The 22,641-nt window shown below is 29.0% G+C and overlaps 1 protein-coding gene across 1 annotated transcript in view; it reads left to right on the top strand.

Moving 5' to 3' along the window:
• LOC107452961 (cell adhesion molecule Dscam1) overlaps positions 1-22,641 on the top strand; it is a 92,958-nt gene that overhangs the window by 11,490 nt on the left and 58,827 nt on the right. Inside the window, exon 2 of the mRNA XM_043045027.3 lies at positions 9,285-9,605. Within this exon, the coding sequence (XP_042900961.2) occupies positions 9,285-9,605 (321 nt within the window). The remainder of the gene's footprint in view (positions 1-9,284; positions 9,606-22,641) is intronic.

The raw sequence follows: 22,641 nt of genomic DNA, 5'->3' as shown, positions 1-22,641 counted from the left end.
AATGCCAGATTAACATTTTCAATTAACTTATAAGGAGTAATAGACATAGATGTTAATAGGATTGGAATAATAAATATACTTGTTACTAAATGCATCATATTCAAATATTTTCAACTAATACGAAACTAATATTTTTAACTAAAACTCCTATACTGCATGTTAGCAGTGCTTGCTTAAGAAACAGTTTCTTTAAGAGTCAGGCAGAATTGGATACTTTACTTTTTTGATTTTATTGAAATTTTTAGGATATATTCTTTAGGTAAGACTATAAAGCATATTTTTAGAACTGAAGAAACTGTAGATCGTCTGAAATTTTATGAAAAACACATGAATTTACAAGGGACAATCCTTCTTGCGAATCAAGTGAATCATGGCACTAATCGTTATCTAATATTCTACTACGTTCACACTAGCTGTTAAGATGTAAATACTTTCAGTGGATCCTTGTATCAAAGGTCATAGGTCATTCGAAAATTTCGAAAAAAAATATTTCCTTTGACTTTCGCCGCATAAATCAAGTAGTACTAAGAGTATGAACTACAAAGGTATTTATTTCTGTGAATATGAGTATATATTTCTGTGAGTATGGCATGTGAGTAGTAAATAAGAAAATGAACACATGTGTGGTATATATTTGACTTGACCTTAAAGCAGCAAGAAACTGAAGTTTTTCACACTTCTTTAGATCAGTAACTGCATTATCGAAAACTAGACAAGAATGACTTTAGCTGAAAAAGAAGTTTTACATATAGCCAAACAAAATCAGTTCACAGACCTATGATTATTTATCCAACTTCTTTTCTAATATTGCTCTAAAGTTTACGACTTTTACCTGAGTATTTGAACACAAATATAGTTATTGGAACGTTTTAAATTGTCTCAAACATCTGATTTGAACCTAACATTAGTATCTGAAGTAAACATCTTCCAATGAATTCAGCTGCAGTTTCAATCTGGAATTTATTTAGGGAGGAGAGAGTTTTGCAAGGCTGGGCTTACACTGAATCGAATAAACCCTCATTCTTGCCAATACAACTTATAGATTAACTTAAAAAATTTTATGAGTAAATACAACAACACATTTCTGTGCAGAGAAACAAAATTCTAGATCTTATGGAATTTTTTAGGTTTAATCAAATCAGATAAAACCAAGTCAAAAAAAAATATCAATTCCAAAGTAACAGTTTCAGAAAAAATTTAATATCTTAATTTGAACTATTAATATGTTTTGAAACAACAATTTCAATTACTAGCCTCAGGCCAGAAGTATCGATAAAGTAGAAAATAAAAATCAGTTAATGGTTGTAGTTATGTTTATGATAAGTACCTTTTTGTGTAATTGGGCTTATAGTTTCACTAATGCTCTTGGCTCCTTTTTCACTTTCCTTTAGTTTACATCCTACTATCTGGGTTTGTCTTCGATGTATCGACTTAAGTTTAATGAAATGATTTTCCCGATGATTTTTTTTAAAACTCAGAAAGCAGAATAAAATGGAACTTCAAGAAAATTGATAAAACAATTAGTAATTCAAATATTATAAGCATTTTTATTGATGAAAAAGTACCGTTTTTTACAAATGTTTAGTAACGAGTTTAACATTGCTGTATAAATAAGTAACGCAGTTGAACATTTGTTTTAATTTACTCCTAATAGAATGAGTTTGAAACCAAATTAATAGAATTAATAATTTTGATGTCAAAAGATTTAAAAGGGTTTAATGTAGGGAAGGCACTTTCAGTTATTTAAATATCTACATTTCTATCTATGCAAACAAAATTGTGCACGAGATTTAATACTTTAATTGGTTACATAGCTATGTCAAAATTTTAATATGTATATGTCGAATAAGTAATTTCAAGATACAATTTAAGTTGCTTTTAAACTGTTCGTCTTATTAGCGTAAATCTTTATTAGATTCAGTATAAAATAAAACAATGAGAAGTTACTAAGTTAAAAAAAGTTTTTAAATATTTCTGAAATTGTTAATAAAAAAGTAAGAGCCGTGATGGCTCAAGAGATAGAGCATTCGCCTTCCAATGAGTTGAACCGGGTTCGATTCCCAGCGATGGCAGGAGGATACGAATTCCGCATCCGGCTTGCACCGACCACAGCTGACGTAAAATACCCTTAGTAGTGGACAGATCATGGGTTAGAGTCCATTTGTAGTCAGGTTAGCTGTGGGAGGTTTTCGTGTTTTTTCTCTCCATGTAACGCAAATGCGACTTAGTTCCATCATAAAGACCTCCGCGAAAAGCAAATTTCTATCAATACATGATCTAGTAGTCTTCTGAATTAAGTTCAAAATTATAAGGCTATGGCGTTGAATATTAGTAGTCGTAAACCCAAACAACCGGGTCGACTGTTCAAATACGGTTTTAAAATAAAATAAAATATAAAATTAGGTATGCTCTCATTTGACTTGGTTTTATTTCATTTGATTAAGCATAAAAAAATTTAAAAGATTTAAAACGTTGTTTGTGTGTATAGAAATTTTCTGTACTACTAATACATAGTATAGTAAATACTTTTATAACTTTTGATATATTTATTGTATCCACTTGGGGGAGATTTTATTTGATTCGGCGTAAAAAAATGTATTAAAGCAATATGTTACTTGTCTAGTAAAGTTTAAGTTTTACCCTCTTTGGCCTCCTTCCCACGGTAAGTTCCAGATTGTCTATACCCCAGCGAGCCTCGAAAAAGGTGTTAGCATCATTTATCCATATTATTTTATTTTTGTTTTATTACCGTCGTTGAACGACTACTAATGTTCAACTCCGTAACCTTATAATTTTGAACCCAACCTGGAAGAAAGGAGAACTCCTGCATCAATTATTGGAAGAAATTTGCGTTGGTGGCGGATTTTTTGATGGCACTAACTGGCATTTGCATTACATGGAGAGAAAAATCATGTAAACCACAGACGGTAAGCCAGACGCCAAAGGGACTTTAACCCATGATCTTTCACCCACTGAGGATATTATTCATTAAGCACTGTGGTCGGTGCAAACCGGATGCGGAATTCCTATCGACCTGTCATCACTGGGATTCGAGCCCAGTTCACCTCATTGGAAGGCAAATGCTCTATTCCCTGAGCCATCAAGGTACATATATCTATATTAAGCTTCTATCTCATTTCTTAAGCAATTTACAGTTTTCCCAAAACTGTATCTCTAATCAATTACTCAGGCAGCAGCCTCATATAGGACCATATTTTTAGAAAATGGAATCAATAATAAGTCTTTGAATTGATTTTGTTACTACTATACTTAAAGCTTCTTTTCCAACAAATCTCATACCCGCAAAAGAACCGGCTCTCAGGCTGTTTGTGCTTTTACCTAAAATCAATTTTACCAGAAAATGCTACAGAACAAAAAGTATGACATACCATAGTCTTTACAGTAATACCGTGGTTCACAGTTGTTGTCACATTTTTTAGTTACTTAGAAAGGTAGTTTTCCATTCCATTCCTTATATATGAAGTTTACAGTGTCCTGCTTTTCCTCATTTGTGTGTGACTCTGGATTATAAGAAAACGATATTCTCGCACATTGATTGCAGCCCCAAAGGCTGTTTGACGCAATAAAGTATAAAATTTCCCATCTGTTACGATAGGTGAAGCAACCAGATAAGCTAATTAAACCCTATTCCATGGTTCATTTGATAAAACACAAATCAACCACTATCTAAGTCCTATGCCCTTCAAATAATGAGAAGCTTAGCTCTAAAGTCCAGTTAAATTTATTTTTTACTGTTTTAAAATCATGCTATTTGCAAATGGTTGAGAAACCGTATAGTTTTATATTGATAATGGATTGTATGTAACGCATAATAATGGATTTTCATATGTAACAGTTATAAATGGTTTTAAAACCATAAAGTTAAAAAAATTTCTTTACTGTAAACTTTACAGTTAATTATATGGACAGACTGATGATGGTTATTTTATCGTAATTTTAGAATGAAAATTCTAATATTGTATTATTTCCAAACATTTAAAGTCTATCAAGTAGATGAATATTTAATTTAGACAATATGTTTGATAACTGATATTTCGTCGAATCTACATAGTGATGTGAAACTATATTAACAAAACAAAAAAGAAGATAATTTGTGCAAATAAAATAATATGAAAACTAAATTGCATTAAAAATAAAATTACAGTAATCGTAATACCATCAAATAAGAAAACCAAAACTAATAGCTCACAGAATTAATGAACAATAATTATTCTAAATAAAGTAGGGAAGTATCATTATATTCCCACAGAATGCTTCATTAAACTTTCTTTTGATCTTTAATGAGCGAAGAATCATTATGCGTATACTTTCCTTTTAAAAGCTGTTTGATCATGAAAATACTGATTGCTGTATTAATTAATAAACATTTTCGATGCTTACGCAACATTCCTGAGCAACTCAAAAGGTACTCTATTCTTTAGAGAGGTTCCTTTATGCCAAACACAGAATTTCTGAATTTAGTATCTAAAGCTTAATTAAGTAAAATTCTCAAACCCAATGTCGCTAGTCTTCGCGGAACACTTAATTAAATTTCGCTAAACGGTTATTAGATTCATTAAACTGTTACAGCTGGTTCGGTTAGAAGACAGTATTTTTAAAAACAATTACAATTTCATAAAAATAGTTGGATCGAAGAAATTATTATAGAACAGTTTTGATAACTTTGTTTTCAAAATAAATGAAGTTAAATTAAGTTTTACAGAAATTAAAGCGTCTGGATGCCAATAAGGAGTATATTTAATTAGATTATTGAATTTCGTAGGAGCTTTTTAAATTAGCATTTTATTATATTCTCGCCAGACTAAAAAATGATTATGTAGAGCTCAAATGAGAATATGTCTGTTTTGTCTTCAGAACTATACTTTTTTTTTCTATTTTTTTATACTTAAATGTAATATTTTACTATTTTCACCATTTGAATTATCGAATAGTGAAATCCAATATCACTGCACTACCCGAACGTAATAATTACAGTGTGGAATGGTTAACTATATTAAACATAAGAAAGATTCATCCGGAATAACTTTCGTTCTAATGATCGAATTTCACGGACTAAGCGCCAATCTTAATAATCTAAAATGTTGGCATCAAATATGCTAATTAATTATTGCTGACTAAGTTATGAAATCAGATGCAAAAAATCACTTAATAAACATATTTTTTCACGACGTTTTTGAATTCTTGGTTCTCAAAATATAAGGTTAGCCGCACTTTGTGAAAATTGGTTGCTGTTGATCAAGTCAGATGAGTAGTTGAAAATATTGGCTTTTGGCGAATATATTCTTATATTTCTGCAATTTCAGTAATATCTCGGTAATTATAAATATATTACTCGTAAAACTTTAAAAATGAAAAAAAAAAATTCCACAAAATCGAAGGAATAATAAAATTGTAGAGAATATTAATGCATTTTTGCAATTTAATCTTCAGATAACATCAGTAGTCTGGACTATTGTGGCCGCCAACTTCGGCTCCTCTTCAATGTAGGGGACAGCTCTTAGAATGTCCTCAATTGGTACCATTCCCATATTTATTAATTAAATCAAAATGATATTATACTAAGTTTTATTTATAAAATTTTAAATATCGTTCCTAAAAACATTCTGTTTATTAACATTAAGTTAGTTATTGATATTATTTGAAAAAATCCAGATATGTCATTAGGAATTTTTTTCCAATTTTCAAAATAAGCAAATAAATTAAACTAAGCGTATCTTTGAAATATTTCCAAGAATATCTTTCTTAGTTCTCCTCCCCATTTTCAGACGTCTTAGGTATGGTTGGCAAAAACTATGTTAATCAAACTTAAATAAATGATTTAAAGCCGTTAAAAATAAATTAGTTTTCATTTAAAATTACTTATTTAGTAACAATGAATAGTTTGTTTTTTTAATAATAGGATTTCAGAGGAATTTTATTTAATGTAATTCAACAGATGAAATTATTTTTTCTCCTCATCAATACAATTGCAATGTATTTCGTTTTAGATCAGACATTTATCAGAATTTTTGAAATAGAAAACTATTAGATTCTATTGTATTATTTAACTTTCTTTTCTTTAAAAAAAGAAGCTCCTTTTTTTTAAAAAATAAAAACACTTTCGTTACAGATAACAGGATAGGTTAAAAAAACTAAAAAATAATAATTTAATTTCATCGTACAAACTATATTTATTAGATTAATTACCAATTAGTCTAGAAAAAGTCCCATAATGCAGAATAACAAATTAAAAGGCAGTTTCGTTAAATGCTTGAGAGTTTACGTTTTGTCAAAATCACATGATTTTGTGACAAAACTACTGTCTGAGAGCAGTGAATACAGTGCAAATATTTCTGAAACCCCGAAAATGAGAGTTTTGATTCTTTTCATAAAAAAAATAATAAGAAAAAATAGGGAATAATAATACTATGTTAATGTGGAAGATCACTTTTTAACTGTAGTTTAAAATTTCTTGCAGTCTCTTAATCAAAATACGAGCATTTGCTCGTAAATCATCATTTTAATCATTGATTCTTAATTTTTTTTGTTATTTGTTTCGAAGGAGTTGTATAAAATGTCGGTCCTTGAAAAGTGTTTACCATTTGATTAATGTGTTGAAAAACACATTAGTAAAAAAGTTATTTTTAAAGAAACAAAAATAAAACTTTAAGTAAGAAATATTTCATCACTGGCTTCCGAATATTAAATATGCAGTTTACACTTTTCGGTATTGAGTCTTTTCCAATAAAACCAGATATGCAAAAAGTCCCATTTCTTGCACTGTAAAAAGTTTCGAATCAAATTCCTGAAATAAATACTTATATTTTTGCTGCTTCTTTTTAACTTAAAAATAATTTTTACTGGGACATGTTACGAAACAAATAAAATCTGCTAAACGGTAATTTTTACATTAATGATAACCGTAATATCACGGAATCGCCCTAATTAAACAAATATGATTCGATGCGAAAATTACGATAAGTCATTTTAATTTGTTCCGTAATTTGTTCCGGAATTTTTTACAGTGTTTTCCATAGACTCAATGTTACTCAAACATTCGGTAGAAAGAGCATAGGGAACCGTTATTCTTATATAGCAATTGAAGTCAGTTGGTAACGTTTCTGGTTTTTTAATGTTACCGCACAGTAATCGTGAAGTGTCTTTAACTACATTTGAATGAATGGAGAATGTCACTCCTAAATCTATGGTTTAGATTTGTGATATATGGTAAAAAAGATATATATTGCTTCACGTTTGTTGATAGTTGAAGGTGTATACAAGAATAAAACTTCTCTGTGTTAATGATACAAATGGCTGTGTTTACAATTTATTTTTAATGTTGGATATTTTTAATGTTTTTTTCTTTAAATCTAAACTGGATTTTGTTTTTTTTGTTATTAAAGTTGCTTTTTCTAAGAATTTTATTGTATTCTTAATTAATTGAGTTTAATTAATTGTCTTATATTGGTTTTGAAAATACGTTTTTAATTTGTTTTTAATTTGATAGCTCGGACACATGTTAAGAGGTTCTACTTTTGATATTATTTTATATTTTATTTTGTATCTATCGTTGAACAGTCGATCCAATTTTGAGTTTACGACTACTTATGTTCAACTCTAAAGTAACTTGAAATTTTGAACTTAATCCAGAGGACAAGGGAACTCCTGGATCAAGTATTGGGAGAAATGTGCCCTCGCGGATGACTTTTTGATAAACTAACCCGCATTTTTTTACATGGATTGGAGAAACCCAAAAACTTTCAACGGGTAGCCTAAAGGAAAAGGGACTCTCACCCAGGATCCGTCTACCGCTGAGGATATTTTACGTCAGCTATGCGGCCGGTGCGAGTGGTTGTGGAACTCGTATCGGCCAGAAATCCCTGGGGTTAGAACCCGGTTCACCTCATTGAAAGGCGAGCGCTCTATCCCCTGAGTCACCACGGCTCTTTTGATAATATTGAAATAATTTGATAGATTTCAGCCCAAGTAAAGTAAGCTTCTGTTTTGAAGAAAGATAGTTAATGTATTGTTCGGCTTTAGTTCGCAAAATTTCGTACATATTTTAATTAGCTTTATTCATACCTTTAATATTTCAATAGTGAAAAAAAATTATGCATCTTTTTCGTGAATTGTTAATTGCCTCTTGTTAGTTTTTCTGCAAAGTTTTATACTTTATTAGTTTTACATTTCTTTCTTACCATTGTTAAATGATGTTGACAACGAGTGTGGCACATCTCTGATCTGATTTGATGAGAAAATTTTTACTTTTCCTGATGAAAAAACATTAGCCTATGTGTTAGATCAGGAAAAAGAAAATTCCAGAAATGAATGGGGATTAATAGTCACGTTATGGAAGGTTTTCCTTAAAATTATGGGGTTCCAGCTTCTGAGAAAATTTAATTCCGTAGTCGGGGAGGCAATTAGTGTGTCAAACAATTAGTGTCTTCTCATGGTCAATTAGTGTCATTTTCATGACATGCGTGTTCAATTTGTAAAAAAACACATTCATCAGGTTGTATCAAGTACTTTTTTGCTACATAGATAAATTTAATTGTTATCAAAATTGAAGTGTCAGTTGTGAAAAATATGTGACAATATGTATCAAATCAAGAGGAAACTCTCATAAAATGTTTTGCTACCCTCATGTGAACAGTAATTTAGATTAATGAAAATTTACCTTTAAAGGAATGATAATTACAATTATGTCAAGTGGGTTATTTTAAATGTTTCAAAAAAATTACTTGTTAAAAAAAATTAAAAACTTAATTATGATCTGAGTGTGTTATAAAGTCAGGCCTTGTAAAATGTCCTTATGCGGAAAATATTTTTGGAGCATTCAGATGCATGACTCTGTGATCGCTGATTCTTTAGTTTACAAAAAGTTCCTAGAAGTGACTAATCTAATTATTGATGTTTGTTAATCGTTTAATCACTATGGAAAATTTCCATGAGTTGATTTACATTTGAGTTTAGGTTTACTTTAATTTAGGTTAAATTCTAATTAACTAATTTTAACTAATTTTAATCCTGATTAATCCTGATTAATTTTAAATTTTAATCCTAAATTAACTAATTTTAATCCTGATGGTGCGGTGCAGTTCGTTATATCGATTGTCAATTTAAAACTGAATACTAAGTAAATATTTTTCTGACCAATTAAATTTGAAAATGCCTTAAAATACAGTCTTTAATAATTTAAAATGAATAGTAAGTTTTTCAAAACTATATAACTAAAATTCTAATCAGACATATTTAATATGTCAAAAGCTATTTATTTTTTACAGGTTTATCAACAGATCCACTCACCAAAAGTCCATCATTTGTTATTGAGCCGCCAAACCAAGTGGTTTTTTCTAATTCGAGCGGAACTGTCATATCTTGTTTAACAGAAGGCAGACCTAGACCTCTCGTGACATGGGTCAAGAATGATGGAGAGCTTATCCACGATCTTCCTGGCCTTCGTCATGTTCGCCACGATGGATCTCTTGTTTTTCTACCTTTTGCTGCAGAAGATTACCGGGCTGACGTTCACGCTGCTACATACAGATGTGAAGCTTCCAATACGGTTGGAACTATAGGAAGCAGGGACGTTCAAGTTAGAGCAGGTAATAAATCTAACCACCCTCCATCTTCAACTCATGTGACTTTTATTTTTTACAGTGGTTACTATTCTGTGTTCGTATATTTGCGTTAATTTAAGTACATTTATTCTTAAATAATGCATAAATGGCTAAATTAGTTTTTCTACCGTATTCCACAGCTTGCACAATGACAACATCTAATTTAATTTTGAATATAGTCATAAATATTATAATGGGCAATTCCATGCCAAAAGAAATGTTAAAATTTAAAATTTGAATAAGAAAGTTAAATTATGTATACGAAAAATTATATATTTATGTGTTCTTGATAATATATAATAATATAATTAATATTAAGATATTTCAATCTTAAATACATATTGACAAAATAATCTTTTTGACAAATTCACTTATTCATTTCATGCATATGAGGGAGAAAAAACCTTGTAATTGCCCTAATAGATAAATATAATTTTTTCAATGTAACGAATGGTCTTACGATGTTTCTAAATATATTCATGATCATCGTAAAAGGGAACTAAATGTAAGAAAATGTATGCATATCAATCTGATGGTGTCGTTACAACAAAAATTCAAGTTCTTCTTCTGATAACCTTTTGTACATTCATAGTTTCAAGAACATGAAGAATGTTACAATCAAAATTAAAACTTCGAAACCAAAGAACCAAACAAAAAAAAGAAAGAAACCAGTATGCCAGTCAAATATAATGTATGTCCCACGCAATCATGCAGAAGTGTCACGACACGACAAGGCATGAACTCGAATGAGTTTTGAGGGAATGCTGGGGACAATTCTCAACATGAATCTTAAGACTGTCCACAAATCTAAAATCTGAAGTTGCTTTTGATAGACTGGGACACTTACGTATTTATCATGTATCTGAGACACATCTAGATGTCATGTCACGTCAACTAATCAAGCATCCGTCAGTTCAGTCCCCTCTTTTGACATATAATGTCCATGAACTCAAGAGGATGTCGCGTGCCTATACACGTCCATCCACCAGGTTACAAAGGTAAACGGAGCTCAATAGACCAGTAGCATGTTTATGGCTATTAACAGCCCAATAGCGGTGTTAGCAGTACAGGCAAAGCATGAAGTTATGTATTGTTCTGACAGCTATACGAAACATTAGTAGATCTTTAGATTTTAAGACTCATACCAGTCGTGGAACCATGGAAATTTTAAAAGATATTTATTTCGTTTCCATCTGCAGACCAGTGGAATTTGTGCTTGCGGTGATGCTGATGAAGATGCTGAACATATTCTTCTTCACTGTAGTCTCCATGCGAGTGCCCGAATGAATTTAAAGACTGATTTGAGACGTCTTTCAATTTGTTGGCCACCTGTCTTATCAGAACTGGTCAAAAGTATTGAAAGTCTTGCGGCCTTGCGGAATTTTGTTTTTAGTGTAAATTTGTAAATTTTTCTCCTTTTGTTTTTTACTTACAACTGTAAGCCTCATGCTATACTTTGTGGTGCATGAGGAGTTTTAAGTCGTTTAAATTAAAAAAAAAATACCAGTCGTGGTCGTAAAAAGGCTCGCACACAGTCACTTTTTGATGTCCTTGCATTGGAAATAGTAGTGATTGCACGTGTTTAAGCGTTTAATGATTCTTTTCACTCGTTTTTGGTTCATATCTTTATATTTATTTTATTTTATTTTTTTACGCTGCAATTCTTGTGCGCCACTAACACTAATATGATATTCAAGCTCTCTTAAATCCTGATAACGTGTCATGATCACAGAAAGAAGCGATCTATCAAATTTGCATATTTTCAACTTCTAATATTTCCCTATGCGGCCTATACCCTGTCTTTTAAAATAAAGAGTAACATACAGAAATGCAGACAAGGGGACGCCTACACTTTGTCTAAATAGTGGTAGTAATTGAAAGGAAGAAGATTGATTTGCACGTTGATCCCTGTGATTCATCTCCCTCCTCAGATGTTTGCAACTATCAACTCTGCCAGACACTTGTTTTCTTATACATGGTCTGCCGACCACATTGAGCTATTCTGATTGATTGCACTAATCTGTTAGTTGAATACGCACGCCTATACAAGTTTTCCCTTTTCTTTATCTGAGTAATTCTAACATGTCACGTGCAAGCAAAAATAGGAAAAAAAATACATAGGACTAGCTTTACCCTCTTTATTGTTCAAAATTAAGGAGATTTTTACGTTTTATTTTCGAAATAATACATCAGTAGAGCAATTTTTATTAGCTTTATGTAATGCAGTGATCAAGAAGAGATACTAAAAATTTAATGATATGTTTAAGAAAAGAAATGAACAATTTGCATATAATGAAGCATGATTATTTCGCTGTACTCAAATTCAAAAGAAACAACATATTTTAAATTTTTATGAAGTAAATCTCTTTTAGGTATTTTAAAGCCTAATTAGCCTACACCCATAGATGAATACGAAAATAATATTAATACAAATTTCAAATTATATTTATTATTAATTTATTTGATTTATTTGTCTTTTTAAAATGCTAATATTGTATTCAGGAAAAAGTCCTTTCTGTTTTGCGTGCAAATTTTATTGAGATTAAATACATTTAAAAATAAAGCAAAGTTCTGAAAATTTCTGAATAATTTCCACCATTTCTAAACACTGAATGGAAGTATTTAATCTTTTTAAACAATACCAGAGCTTATTATTCTTCTGGAAGCTTATGGGAACGGTTTTAAATATGTAGAAGATTTTTTTGCGTGAAAAAGCAATCTTACAAAAACGAATGAATCATGCATGAATACGCAAATTCTCCATTAAAAAAAAGGAAAAGAGAATGAGCTCAAACGGAAGATGGAGATAATGAAGATCATTCTGAGCATAAATTTCATTTAATATTCAACAGACGGACAGAAGGTTAATACTTCTTTATCGGAATAGGAAAAATTCATGATTCCATTACAGCTGAAATAATGACTATAGAGAATCCTAGGATTACCTTAAAACCTGCAAAATGCTTAGTTTTTGAAGAATATTTAAAATTTATATTTCTCAGAAATATGCAAATAAAATCTATAAATATTTCATGGGATTTGAAACAGCTGGAAAAAAAAGAGAAATCTGTGTGGTTTATACAAAAAGAAAAAAAGTCTTTTGAATTCCAATGATAAAAATCTTTAAAATGCTTGATGAATGCTTTGTAAAATATTTCTATTCCTGCGTTTAAAAGTAAATGTGTGAAACAAGATAAAAACCTATTTTACTTAAATGTATTTTTTACCTTAGAAGTCTGGATAAAAATTTAAATGAACGAAATCTGTCATTTTCTTCTTATGAATCTTGCAAAAAGCTATTGCAGTAAAAAGCTGGTTGAATTGGCATTAATTCTTTATTTATTAGTTGTAACAGTTATTTGGAATCAATGGGATTTATGTTATAATTAGTTTTAAAAGTAGCTGTTGTCAGCACTTAAAAGTAAGCTTTGCATTCTTATCCCACTTTCAAAAACTATATGTCGAGAATCAAATACCTGAATTCTTCGTAAAGAAATAACTTGTATTTAGAGCATGAATTTTTGCTTATTTTATAATCTAAAGAAAGCTCTCATTAATTACCATATCACCGTTTGCCCTAAAAACATTTAAGATTGCTTGTTAGTGCATACAAGTTTTCATCTATTACATTTTTAAGATCCTGAAATTACGGTTAAATAGTCAACAGTAGTTTGTCCACCCAATTAATCAAAAAAATTAATGGTTAGAAACATTTTTATATAATTTAACCATTTTCGGAAACATTTGAAAACATTTTTTTAAATTAATATACGGTTTTTAAGCCGTTTACAACACGTACGGTTAAAAAAAACATGACTGCAAAACTACTATTTTGTAAACATTTACGAACAACATTGTTTCATTACCCATAATAATCGCAAAAATTAAATTTAAATGAACATTAGATCTCTTTGGGTGATGAGACATTTATTGCGTGGATGAGAGTTTCAATTTTCTAATAGTCCTCAGTCACCGATAGCAGACTGCAGATCACTGAAAACTCTTAATGTATTGAAAGAATGGAAAAAAAATATTGCGGTGTCAACACTGGATATCGAACCCCTGATCAGCCGGTCATTATATTGGTCTATTAGCTTTCTTCGAGCTACACGAATAAAATAGCTTCATAAGGTTGGCTTAGATGGCGTGGATCAAATTCAGATTGCTAAACCATATTAGCTAAAAAACAATCAATAAACGCTTTTTTCTTTCACCTTTGCATATTGAATAACATCTATTTTATGTTTATTTGACCGCTTTTGTTAAATATGGTAAAATAACCATTTTTGCCATTTTAACCAAGTCAGTAAAAATAAAATAAAATTACATTTTAAATTACGTTACAATTACATTATCGGATGCATTTTTATAGATCTTCGAAAATTTCCAATAAATTTACGTGTATATTTATAATGACTACTTAACCGAGCAGTTAAAAAAAATCTTAAATGACTTTCATACAGTTTGTTTATCAAAATGCATTTTTACAATATATTACGAATTCGTCATTCATATTTTATTAAAAAAGAAATTGTTGTACTTAAGACCAGAAAAGCCTTTTTATTTTCTATGTGGAAAAAAAGACTATTGAAATATTTTCAAAATTTTCGTGGAAATGCATTATACGATTTTCAAATAATGTAATTCCTATGTGAAGTCTTTCTTATACTAGAGAAATCCAAGATACATCAAGCCTAAGCTTTTTATACTTATTTATTTTTTCTAATTTTTTTTTTAAAGAAAAATAGTATTTTAGAAAAAAAATGTATTTTAACTCAAAGATTTTGGTATACATTAATCTTTCGTCTGCTTTAAAAAAGCAAATTATATTGATTGTTTAACAAAGCAAAATAATTAAAAGAAATTATTCAGTGACGAAAAAGAAAACAAACAAATGCTCTTCAGTCATACCTGGTAAACCTGCAAACGGTCACCAGCACAGTAAATATTACTCTTTGAACCAAGTATAAACTACACATACTGAATTGAAAACTCCTCCGCCGTGTTTCACAAATAATCACTTTTTAAAGTATAGTGCGCAAAAAAAAGCAAAAAAAAAAAAAAAAAAAAAAGCAAAACAGACCACCCTGAATAACTTTTGATCTAATGATTGGATCTTCACGTTTTAAGACTCATTCTTAATGGCTCGGGGGGGGGGTGACCTCAGCTATACTAATTAATTAGAGCAGACAATCTTTATAACAAACGCCAAAACGCACTTTCTCTGAATAAACATAGTTTTTTTTTCAACGGACTCGGTTGCCTGACCCCCCCCCCCAAATATAGAGGATAGCTGCAATATGATTAATATGGTCACATTTGTTTGGAGAGGAAAGATCCACAGTTTGGAAACCTTAATTTTAATTTTACTTTTGTCGTAGTTCGCCATATCTCGAGAATTTTTTAAGCGATTTATAAAGTTTTTGTTCTCAGTCCTAAAATTCGTTTATCCAAAAATAATTTCAGGCAAAAAATAAATCTTAGTAAATATTTATTATTCTTTTATAATTTTATTAAGTAATAGTAAAAAAATTTAAGGTATAAAAATATTGTAAAAAAATTCAAATAAAACACATAAAAAATTTATATATTATAAGAAAAATTAAGTGTCGTTTGAATGTATGTTTATATGGCGAAATGCAAAATTTGAGCGAAAGTGGTTGAAAAGCTCCTGAGAAATCAAATGTTATAGAAGTTGTATATTTAAAATTCGATTTCTCATAAACTATTAAACCAATTTCGCTCACATTTTGTATTTTGCTGTGTAAAATTACATACTTTTAGATGTCGCTCAAAAATAGTATATCTTAAAATTCAAAAACTTTTCGACTATTATTAGATAAAATATTATAAAGTAATAAATATTTAGAAGAAATTATTTTTTTAATGGAATTATCTTTGGGTAAAAAAAGTTTATAATTTTGTGCAAATTTTTTTAAAAATTCATTTAGAAAGTTATGGTGAAGATATGGTGAAATACGCAATTAACATTGTCCAAACTTTGGATCGCTCTAATGACTAAACTATTGGGATCATATTTTCCAGATTGTGGAGACAACCCTCTATATTTTAGAGATCAAAAATCCGAATCAGTTGAAAAAGGTTATGTTTATATATAGAAAATACGTTTTTGGGTTTGATTTCATAACTTAAATAATTTAACAATCGTCTGCACTAATTAAATGGCATATTTGAGATCACCACCTTGAACCATTAAGAATGAGTCCTAGAACTTGAAGATCTGATCATTAGATCAAAAGTTAATTAGGGTGGACAGTTTTTTTCTCTTCTTTTTGTGCACTATGCAAGACGTTTCCTTATTTATGTCTGTAAACTTGAAAATACCGGTAGTTCATTCCTTTTTTATGTTTATTATATCTGTGCTTATTCTTTCTTAGGCAAACAGTGGCTCACTTCAATTGATTAAAAATATTATTTTTCATCTAAATTTCTTAATTAAATTACTTAAAATAATTTATTTCCTCTCCAAAAAGAACATATACTTTTCGGATTTTTTTAAAACAAGTGAATTCTTTTTTATTTTAACAGTTTGATTTAGTTTTATTGAGAATTCAGTCAACGAGAGAAAAATAATTTTTCAAAGCACTAATAAAAAAGTTTTGATGAAAATTTCTTCGTTTTTAATTTTATGAATATTTCATTTTTATACCAAGTGAAAATATACAGAGTTTTTTCATCAACTGAATTTTTTTCTTCTTCAGAAATGCAAACATTCAAAGCTTTCTAATTTTGAGTCTGTATATATGTATTTATATTTTGAAATAGGAAAGTTTTAAAGTTTCTTTATTTAAACTGGAAATTTTTATTTTTTTTCTGTTAAATAAGCAATATAGTAAAACTGATACATTTTTTCTTCTGTTAAAATGAGTAATTTAATAAAACTGATATGCACTAAGTAAAATTTAGTCTCACAATTTGGAAGAGTTAGAATTCCTGGAAGTTACTTGAAACCAAAATACTTTTTTTGTTTCCCTCTTACTCAAAGTATGTAAAAAATTTATTGAATAGGTATACGAAACAAAGGATATATTTTTTGGTCATTACACACTTACTCAAAGTATGAAAAATATCTATTAAATATGTATATGAAACATTGGAGAAATTTTTTTGGCTTATGCATACTTACTCAAAGTATGTAAATAGCTACTAAATAGGTATACGAAACATGGAACATGCATTTTGGTAATTACACACTTACTCTCTTACAACATCTATTAGTATATAGGTTTACGAAACATAGTGTATATTTTTGGGTTATTAAACGCTTTCTCAAAATATCTAAAATATTTATTATATAGGTATACGAAAAATATGATATATTGTTTGGTTATTACACATTTACTCAAAGTTTGTGAATTATCTGTTAGAAAGGTATATGAAACACTGCATATAACTTTTTAAAATGAAGAAAAAACACTCTACGCTGCCATGAACCGTGAAGGAAAAGTAAGAGGATTCTCACTTTTATGAGAAGTGTGTATCAAATTAAACGACAAAGAACAGGAAAACTAGAGAAAGAACTCTTGAAAAATTCCATCTAATTCAATAGGAGGTGTAAATTTAATTTCCTTGAAAGACTTTGATTTTCTTGATACTTTTAACTTTCTGTGTAGGTATTCGAGCATTAAATAAAGAACCGTTACTTTTTCCAGTTGCTCTTTTCGTTTTTTCTTGCTTGATACTTCAACAAAATCAGCTCCCCAGACGGTAGCTTTGAGAATTTTATGTCGCTATCTTAAATAACTTAGTTTTTCAAGAGAATACTAGGATTTTATCCAGAAAACAAGAGAGAAAAGCTAAGCTCAACGCATTTGAGCCTTGATCCAATAAATTTAACGGAGAAAGAAAGAGTGCAGTTTACTTTCTAAAGATTGCTCGTTTCATTTAATTATGTTTTTATTTCGTGTCTTTGACTTTAAAAAAAGCTTTTTTACTAAAAAATTGCTGATTATTAAAACATGCATTAACATTATTTTCTTAAAACATGGTATTATAAAATTCGATATCAGTCGCAAAAGATAAACTGTAAAATAAAGTGTAGCATTCGGATTTTTTTCAATGCTGAAGCTCATATTATGAAGATATTTTCTTTAAACGGATTATTGTCTTAAAATTAATTATACTATGATTGCCCCCATATATATCTCTCTCTCTTTTCTGTTGTTCTTTGACAACGTATTTTTAAGGATTCTTCTTATTTCTCAATAAAGTTACTTAAGTAGCGTTTGAATAAACGTAATTTTTCATTGTGATTGTCACTGTCGGTTGTTAATAAAGGGATTTTTTTAAAAAGAAAATATCGTTTAAAAGTTTGTTAGAGGCAAAACAAAATTTGACTTTTTAAAATCAATTTTTCAATAAAATATTTTTGGATGTTGCGACATCTTTCGGTAAGGTAATCCTTTTATTCAGTGAATTATGATAGAAAAACACTATGGCATAGAATTTCTAAAAAAAATTATTCTCGCATTATACGTTTGAAAAATTAGGAAGCAAGTTTATTTCTTTATAAATAATTATGTTGAAAAGAATTGCTTAGTGCAAAGATTTTGTAAATTTATTTTCATTGCGATTCATTAAAAAATCATTTAATAATATTTTACTTGTAAACCTGTCAGATAGGTTTAAAATTTCAAACTTTAAAAAATCTTAAACCTTGTTTTTAAAAACACACCAGAAAAAATCACTTGTAATTGATTAATGATTTATGTATTTTACTTTTAGAGTAATTTAGTATATTAAAATTTAAAAATAATTATTTACGTTTTTTTGATTTTATTATCTGGATCTATAATTGTGTAATTTAAGTAAAAATGCAAATGTCGTAAATTTTGTAAAAAATGCAAATGTTGTCTTTCATAAATATCCTTATTAAGAAAGGCAGCATTTGCATTTTCTTTTTCATAGATAAGTAAAATATTTGATAGAAAAAATGACAATGAATTAAATTTTTTTCAGCCACATCATTTTAAACCACACTTGAAGTTTCTATCTCGATGCCTCAAATATAGTTTTCATACTTTCGACACATATGTGTACGTCACATGAGCACAATATACTTTTTCTTGAAAATTTTTGCAGTGAAACTGTTACAATATGGATAGATTGAAGCATGTTCACGATCGTATGTGCTCTGTGGGTAAAGTAAGATAGAGGTAATAGAGAATAAGTTGAAAAAGTAACGTCACTTAATCGATTGATAGAATGATTATATATTGAAAAGTACTGCAAGTAAAAATTAAAAGGTTCCGAAATAGACTATTCTTGCAACAATACATTACTTCCAGCATGATATTAAGATATTAGGTAAGTCAAGTAAAAATAAGCTTTCCTCGAAACTATTTATAGAATTTTGAGAAAACCCTTTTCTTTTTTAATTGTTTTAAGAAGATGTTATTTTATGAGAGCTTTCAAAAACGGTAGCAAAGAGAAGTCTGGTGTAATGGCAATCGTATGCGTAGTCATGTCATGCCATTTAATTTTTTTATGTCTGTGCCATTATACGAACATTAAAACGTCAGACTGAGATGAAGAAAAACACGTGTCATATTTCAGCCTGCTGGTGATTTTCCGGATCAATATAAATTGCTGACACCTTCAGAGCCTCATAAGATCCCTTAAGCTACCGATAAATCTTTCCTACCGACAAAATATTAAACGAAGAGCTGTCTATATTATAGTAATATTTTCTTCTGAAGACTTTCCGATTTCACGCAAAATTTTAAGGCGATCTATTAAGTACAACATAGCAGATTGCCAAGCGTTACTCGGAAGCAACTGAGCTGTCATGGAAGCTGACAGTTCCTTCTACCGATTTCCATCAATTCTCCTAAGAAGAGAGAAGGCCTCAGCGCGAAACAATTTAGTAGCTTAATGTAATGAGCATAAACTGCGCAGTGGAGGTTAAGATTAAGAAAGATTTCACCACGCTCTACCTACTAAGTTATGTGAACCCGAGCTACTAAGTTATATTAACCCGTGCTGAGCCCTTTTTTCTTCTAGAAGGTATTGTTTCGACCCATTCTTGCCACGTGTTTCCATTTAGAACAAAAATCTATGACATTAATTTTCGAACAAACTCTATATCATTTCGATTGCAATAAATTTTTATGTTATCACCTTGAAAAAAGTTATATCTGAATCCGAACTTTTGAAATTATAACTAATATGTTAAGCAATAAACTTCCCTATGCTTAGTTCAAAATTGGTTGTTCTTTAAATAATATTGGGCAAAGTATAATTATTTAAAAATATCATAGTGGCTTACAAAAAGTAGAATAAAGCTTACAAAATTTTCAAATAAGTAAAAATGAACTAATTTTTGCTTAATTGAAAATCTTATTCTTAATAATTTTTAATTCACTTCCGTTGAAAAAATAGACATTATTTTTTGTATAGAAAGTCACAAATCCTTAAAAAGGATCATAATTATGAAAACAACTCAGTTTTAAACAATTCGAAAAATTAATTAAAAAGTCGATGAAATAGTAAAACAAAAATACTTCAAAAACATACACATTAAAACATTTTTGTTTTAAATAAGTGAAATATCAGCATTTGTTTATCTCTGTAATTTCATAATCAAACACAATGACAGTACATCGATAAAAAAATTCTACAAACGCCATTTTTCTTTACTCAAATATCTTTATTACTTATTACAAAGAAGGAATTGCTTGTTCTAAAAGTAAAAAATGCTCAATTCAAATAGTCACCTTTAAAAATGAGATGCGAAATGATAACGCATTATTTAATTTTTCTGAATTTTTAACTTTTACCTATTTAATGCTTCAAGAAAATTACAAACAGTTAATACATATTTAAATATGTGCTGAAATTATTCTAAATATATATTATTAAGGACAGTAAAACGTTTAAAGTATAATTTTATTTTATTCGAATTAATTATTTACAAACAAGATAAGTTCATTCTTGTGTCGAATGAGTGCACTCTTGTCTCTAAAGTGTTATTACTTATAACGTACGTAATATAAATTTTTCTTTTATTTTAATGCTTAAATTTTTCATTATATTATTGCAATTTTAACTCCATAATGGTTTACTTTAAATAAATTAAATTAATTAATTTGCATTAAATTTATATAAGTGTTGCTTTGTTTACCTAATTAATATAATCAATTTTGACCTTATATTATAAATTTTTTGTCATTAATTTATTCTTATTTTCTGATATTTATTATTGAGTTGAACAATTGAAAGTAATGTAAGGTATCTGACTAGTGCAAAAGGATGATTTTAAGCAAAATTTTCGAAATTGACTTAATTATAAATTGAGAATCATTGTACTCTTAGCGTTTTAATAATGCTTTACTTTTATTTGTATTTTATTTTCTTACTAAGATACAGCAGTTTTCATGCTAATTGATAACAGTTGATAGATTAATGATTTTAAGCCTGTAAATGCGTTATCAAAAGCTTGGAATAATTTTTTTTCACATTTTGCAGAACTTTAAACACGATATCTCATATTGTTTTTAAAATAATTGTCTACAATTTTTGATGGGTGTTTATGATTATAGCACACATATTTTCTACTCACTAAGAAGTGCGGGAATCAGAAAAAAAAACTTTTTTTAACTGCATTGATCTCTAACTCAGCAGTATTTTTACTTGCTTTAAGGATAATAGTTCAAAACATAGTTGATGAACTCCTAAATAAAGTCCTCTAGCGATTTTTTGTTTCAGGCGTTAATTTTTTTTTCTATATTGTTTAGTGTATAGACAAAAATTTGCCTTATTTTTACCTAAAATGGACCAGATAAGAAGAAAATGATAATAATGATATTTTTTTAGCTATAATAACGCATAATAAAATAAACAATCCAGTTTCTTGAAATTTTATATTAATATTTTAAAAAAGAGTCGAAACTAATAAAATCCCTAATCACTTATTCTGGTCTTAAAAAAATAGTTATCTGGTATGCAATACCACACAGAACAAGTAAAGATTTATTTATAATGCGCTCTATATGCGAATTAAAGGCTTTTCTAGGTATAGAATAAATTCTGATTTCTATTTCTCCTTTTGGGGGGGGGGGTCATGTAAACTATGTAAATAATTCCAGAGAAGTTCTTAAAAAAATCTTTTTCTTTCTGTTCTGGGGAGGACCATCTGTTTTTCAAACTAAATTTTTTTGAGTTGAATAATTGGATGTAATTTAATTACTTACTTTTTAATGGTTTTATATATTTGAAGAACGCAAATAAAATGATTATAGACATAAATAATTAAAAATAAAATAAAATGATTATAAACATTAACTTCTAAGAATTTAAAGGAAAAGCTGAGCATTAAAAATAATACAAAATTATACTTATTTAATAAGTGATATTTTTGTGTAATAAGTAATATTCAATCTTTAAGCAATACCACACAGAATAAGTAAAGATTTTATTTATAACGGGCCCTATATGTGGATATAGGGCTTTTTTTAGGTATAGAATATATTCGGATTTCTTTTTCCCTTTGGGTCAGCTGCATGTAATCAACTATTACAGAGAAGTTCTCCGAAAAAAAAAATCTCTTTCTTTCTCCTCTGGGCTATCTCATCTCTGCAGCCTTAACCACTCTGGAAGTGGACAAATATGCCCCACTATAGTGAATCCAGAATTGACAAAGAAAAAAGACGTTAAAGAAAATGGCGAACTCAGTTTGGTAAAATAGGTTATTACGTAGAAGAAAAGTGATGAAAGTCAGTTTTTCTGCATTTTAGTTGTTAAAGATATTTATCAAGGAAGCATTCTCTTTATTAAGGGAGCTGATACGGCTTCTCGCTTTCCACATGGCTGATTTATAACCCAAAGAAATAATTTTGTAAGTGATAGCTTTGTCCAACATTTCAAGAACAATTCAGCTTAAAATGTCTTCGAATTGTTGGTGATTTTTTCATAGTTAAAAAAAGAGTTACTAAAATCGTTTGGAAGTTATTATGGCACGTTTCGCTTGAAGATTGAAAAATAAAATTTATTTTCTTGAAAA

Source organism: Parasteatoda tepidariorum, chromosome 10 (assembly GCF_982258835.1).
Source record: "Parasteatoda tepidariorum strain Cologne lab strain chromosome 10, Ptep-v5.0, whole genome shotgun sequence".
Classification (NCBI taxonomy): Eukaryota; Metazoa; Arthropoda; class Arachnida; order Araneae; family Theridiidae; genus Parasteatoda; species Parasteatoda tepidariorum.
The sequence above is the reverse complement of the archived record's forward strand: the minus strand, read 5'-3'. Positions and strand labels throughout refer to the sequence as shown.